General features: G+C 39.3%; 1 protein-coding gene across 1 annotated transcript in view; it reads right to left on the bottom strand.

Moving 5' to 3' along the window:
* prex2 (phosphatidylinositol-3,4,5-trisphosphate-dependent Rac exchange factor 2) overlaps positions 1-5,000 on the bottom strand; it is a gene marked incomplete at its 5' end in the record, with an annotated part of 212,214 nt that overhangs the window by 59,080 nt on the left and 148,134 nt on the right. Inside the window, 2 exons of the mRNA XM_080751545.1 lie at positions 2,482-2,579; positions 4,234-4,275. Of these exons, the coding sequence (XP_080607671.1) occupies positions 2,482-2,579; positions 4,234-4,275 (140 nt within the window). The remainder of the gene's footprint in view (positions 1-2,481; positions 2,580-4,233; positions 4,276-5,000) is intronic.

Raw genomic sequence — 5,000 nt, forward strand, 5'->3', positions numbered from 1 at the left:
AGCGTCATTTTGCAATGCGCACTGTGAACCCATGGGAATTATTGAAGGCACGCAGGACAACTACATAAAACAAACTTTATACACTCGATTGAAGTTCTTTATGAGGAGATGTTATGGAAACTGTACAAGATCACCACCAAAGCCTTTTCAACCTTCCCAAAGTTGCATAACAGAGATGCAGGATGATCGTGACCACTCGACCATACTAGTGAGTAGTCTATAATTGATTCCTTTCTGGACAGATTAATCTATCAACCTATGAAACATTGCGCAGACCCCACTTTCAGACTATTTCTCATTATTCTGTACATTATTATGTGTTGGCCTGAAATATGATGCAGAACAGAAACAACTTGTTATGAAACCATGCAGTATCTGTGCAAACACACAGCCTGCGTGAGTAGTCCAATATAATCAATTTCCTTATGCAAGATGATCGATCATCATCAAAACATACAGCTTCGGAAGCTGTATGTTTTTTGTACAGCCTACTTCAATTAGTTCAGTCCCAACTATACAGCAGGACTTAAACTGTTGTTATTGGCTATGTTTTTGCACCTGCTTGTCATCCATGCATTCAAATTATTATGTCCGGTATTTTTATCAGATGTCCGATAAATTTTAATCATGCCGGTCACGATGACCGGCTGTTAAAAATCCTAGCGCAACCTCTGGTATGTATGTATGTATGTATGTATGTATGTATGTATGTATGTATGTATGTATGGATGTATGTATGTATGTACTGGTATGTATATACTGGTATGTATGTATGTATGTATGTATACCGGTATGTATGTATGTATGTATGTATACCGGTATGTATGTATGTATGTATGTATGTATGTATGTATGTATGTATGTATGTATATACCGGTATGTATGTATGTATGTATGTATGTATGTATGTATGTATGTATGTACCGGTATATACCGGTATGTATGTATGTATGTATGTATGTATGTATGTATGTATGTATGGATGTATGGATGGATGTACCGGTATATACCGGTATGTATGTATGTATGTATGTATGTATGTATGTATGTATGTATGTATGTATGTATGTATGTATGTATGTATGTATGTATGTATGTATGTATGTATGTATGTACATATGTGCCATTTCAAAACTTCACACGTCCTGCCATTGGCAATCCAGTAGATTTCCAGGGGATTTGCAGAAAATGTAGATTGTAGATCAGCTATTTTTGCTAGTTTCTGCAAAAATAAGCTCTGTTCTCCATAAAAATTAGAAAAGCAAAACAGGGAAAGAAACGTGTGAAAAAAATGCATTCGCAGGAAATTCTCAGGAAAAGAGCAGTAAATACTGAAGAGTTGAACCGGCACATCTGGATGTATATGTACTGTATGTCCATCACACATCTGTCCATCACACATCTGGATGTATATGTACTGTATGTCCATCACACATCTGGATGTATATGTACTGTATGTCCATCCCACATCTGGATGCGTGTACTGTATGTCCATCCCACATCTGGATGTATATCTGTATGTCCATCACACATCTGGATGTATATGTACTGTATGTCCATCACACATCTGGATGTATATGTACTGTATGTCCATCCCACATCTGGATGTATATGTACTGTATGTCCATCACACATCTGGATGTATATGTACTGTATGTCCATCCCACATCTGGATGTATATGTACTGTATGTCCATCACACATCTGGATGTATATGTACTGTATGTCCATCACACATCTGGATGTATATGTACTGTATGTCCATCACACATCTGGATGTATATGTACTGTATGTCCATCACACATCTGGATGTATATGTACTGTATGTCCATCCCACATCTGGATGTATATGTACTGTATGTCCATCACACATCTGGATGTATATGTACTGTATGTCCATCCCACATCTGGATGTATATGTACTGTATGTCCATCCCACATCTGGATGTATATGTACTGTATGTCCATCCCACATCTGGATGTATATGTACTGTATGTCCATCCCACATCTGGATGTATATGTACTGTATGTCCATCCCACATCTGGATGTATATGTACTGTATGTCCATCCCACATCTGGATGTATATGTACTGTATGTCCATCCCACATCTGGATGTATATGTACTGTATGTCCATCACACATCTGGATGTATATGTACTGTATGTCCATCCCACATCTGGATGTATATGTACTGTATGTCCATCACACATCTGGATGTATATGTACTGTATGTCCATCACACATCTGGATGTATATGTACTGTATGTCCATCACACATCTGGATGTATATGTACTGTATGTCCATCACACATTTGGCTCATTGGCCAAGCTTCGCTGGACACTTGATGAAATGAAAGGCACTGCTCCATTTGTTTTGCCTTCTCAGAGTAAAGAAATCACACCTGTTGTTATGAGCCCGCTCAAAAAGAACCCTGAGGATTGCAATGCGTGTTATTCATGTAGAGAGCATTGTTTTACCTGGTTGAGCACAGCCAGGAGGTGTTGTGAGAAAGCACACACTGCCGCCACCAATGACTGACAGAACACCATGTCACGACGTAACTGGATCTCTGAGTCTGGGGCAAAACAGAATGTGAGATGTGAGGGAGAGAGAGAGGCAGTTTGGGTCAAAAGAAGACGAGAGACATAGCATTGAAGGTTAATATAAAAAATATAAAGGGTTATGATGTACGATAATGTAACGGGAGTGGTAATATACAGTGTGATTTGAAGCTCTATATAAAAGTAAGTGGATAGCTGACTAGACGGGTGAAATGACAGGAAAAAAGGTTGGGAGGTAGAGGATTGAAAGAAATTAGGTGGCATTAGTTGGTGGTTTGATAACTAAGCTGACTTATCTGGGTCGGTTTATTCAAGGGGGCAATTTTCCGTAGCTTTAAAGATAGTAATTAATAGCCTCAGTCAATGTTATGATCCTCCCCAGGATATTAAATATTCTATCAGAAGTACATGAGAGCACATGACAGGTGTGCCTGAGCGGAGAAATAATTGGCTGCCATAATTTCCTGAAAAATGAACTCCCCTCCCCCACCTCCCGTCCTCGATGGCACCAAAGAAGTTTTGCAGTTTTCCGAATGATCTCACAAACCCCTCAGGAATTCATAATGTGCCAGCATTTAGTGGGCGCAGATTCTTATGACATTATAAGCCATTCCCTCTATTGAGTATTGAGTTTTTCTGTGAGGTTATTATTAGACTGTTTTTCTTAAGCGGTTAGAAAATGGACGCCTGAGGCCTGTTCTCATCAGCATAATTCTGAGAGGAGTTTGTGTCTGACTGTGGTCACGGTGTTATTGCCAGGAGCTAAATATAATACGGATAAGACACAATGTTAGTTTATGATTCAGAGTAGTTGTTGAGCTCATAAGAGTTAGCATATCTGCTTTGAAGTTGCTATTTCTGTCTCTGTATACTGACTACTAGCTACCTACAGTATGTTGGCACCAAGAAGGGGATCCTGCACAGCTTGCACTTTTGATTTAATTATACCTGATTGTTAATATTATAATTACAAAATAATAATATAATTAAACCCTTTGGGGTCTACTTGGTCTCCTCTATTTTCCCTTCTACATTAAATCCTTTAAATTTAAAAAGATAGCATCTGTGTTGTAGATATGCTATGTTCTGCCAATGTTTTGCGAAATCTTAACCTATTATGCCATGCCCGGAACATGGATGCTAGGGTGTATGTGGTTAAAGGACAACTTTGTTTTTTTAAGGGTTCATATTTTAGATAGTCATTAGAGAAAAGAAAAGATGAGTGTTAAAATGTTTTCATTTACTTCTTTCTATCGTTTTAGTGATTTTAACGCTAAATATGTATTTTTAGATATATAAGCCCATTCCCGAGATGCACCGCAAACTTTCATGGGCAGATGCGACTTATGGGGGCTAATGTAAATAGTAACAAAGAAATTGCCGGGTTATTGTGTCTAAAAAGACATATTTAGCCACTTGTACGCATGCCTCCACCCACTGAAATCAAAATACTGAAATCGCTAAAACAATAGAAAGCAGTAAATGAAAACATTTTAAAACTCATCTTTTCTTTTCTCTAATTACAATCTAAAATATGATCCCTTGTTGCAAGAAAACTAAGTTGTCCTTTAAATAGGTAACCTATTCCTTATTCCTTGTATTTTTCCTCATCCTTGTGTTTATGTTATCTGTTTGTATAGTACAGTCATATGAGAGTATAGGACCAACCTGTATACTGAAGTAAGACCAAGAGCACCCGTGTCTTCACCTCTAGAAAAGGAAACAAAAAAGATCATCAATCAAACATTAAATAAATGATCAAATAATACCCTAAACGTCCATATATAAACTCCCTAAAAACCTCTCCTCCACTGCTGTGTCTGCACATTTACTGCTGTGACCCAGCCAAGGCCAGCCAAGCCTGCAGAAGCCATAAGCAGTGTGGGATACAAAGCCACTCTGCTTCAGCCAAGGCAGCTCCGTCCCACCTCCCTGGCTGTTTATCTTCACATGTGAGGGAAGTCCAAACATCATAAGGCCAGACACAGAGGACGATAATAACATAAATCTGTATTGTTTATACTCATATCAGAACCACTGGTACTAACGTACAGAACAGTAAAAACCTTGGCAGGACGTTGCATGGAGGAATAAAAAGCCATTATGACGAGAGGTACAGTACAGCAAGCAGTGCTGCATAGTAATATTAGTTCTGCTCATAACAGCCAGCTCATCTTTCCCAGGAGTATAATGTGACTAGCCAAGGATTTAGGTTATTTGTATGTGTGCCTCTCTCTGTCTGTGTGTGTGTGTGTGTGTGTGTGTGTGTGTGCGTGTGTGTGTGTGTGTGTGTGTGTGCGTGTGTGTGTGTGTGCGTGCGTGCGTGCGTGCGTGCGTGCGTGCGTGCGTGCGTGCGTGCGTGCGTGCGTGCGTGCGTGCGTGCGCGCGTGCATGTGTGTGTTTCTCTGCTTAATCTGTGCGCCAACAAACACAAA

Source organism: Nannobrachium achirus (genome assembly GCF_963921795.1).
Source record: "Nannobrachium achirus genome assembly, chromosome: 21".
Taxonomy (NCBI): Eukaryota; Metazoa; Chordata; class Actinopteri; order Myctophiformes; family Myctophidae; genus Nannobrachium; species Nannobrachium achirus.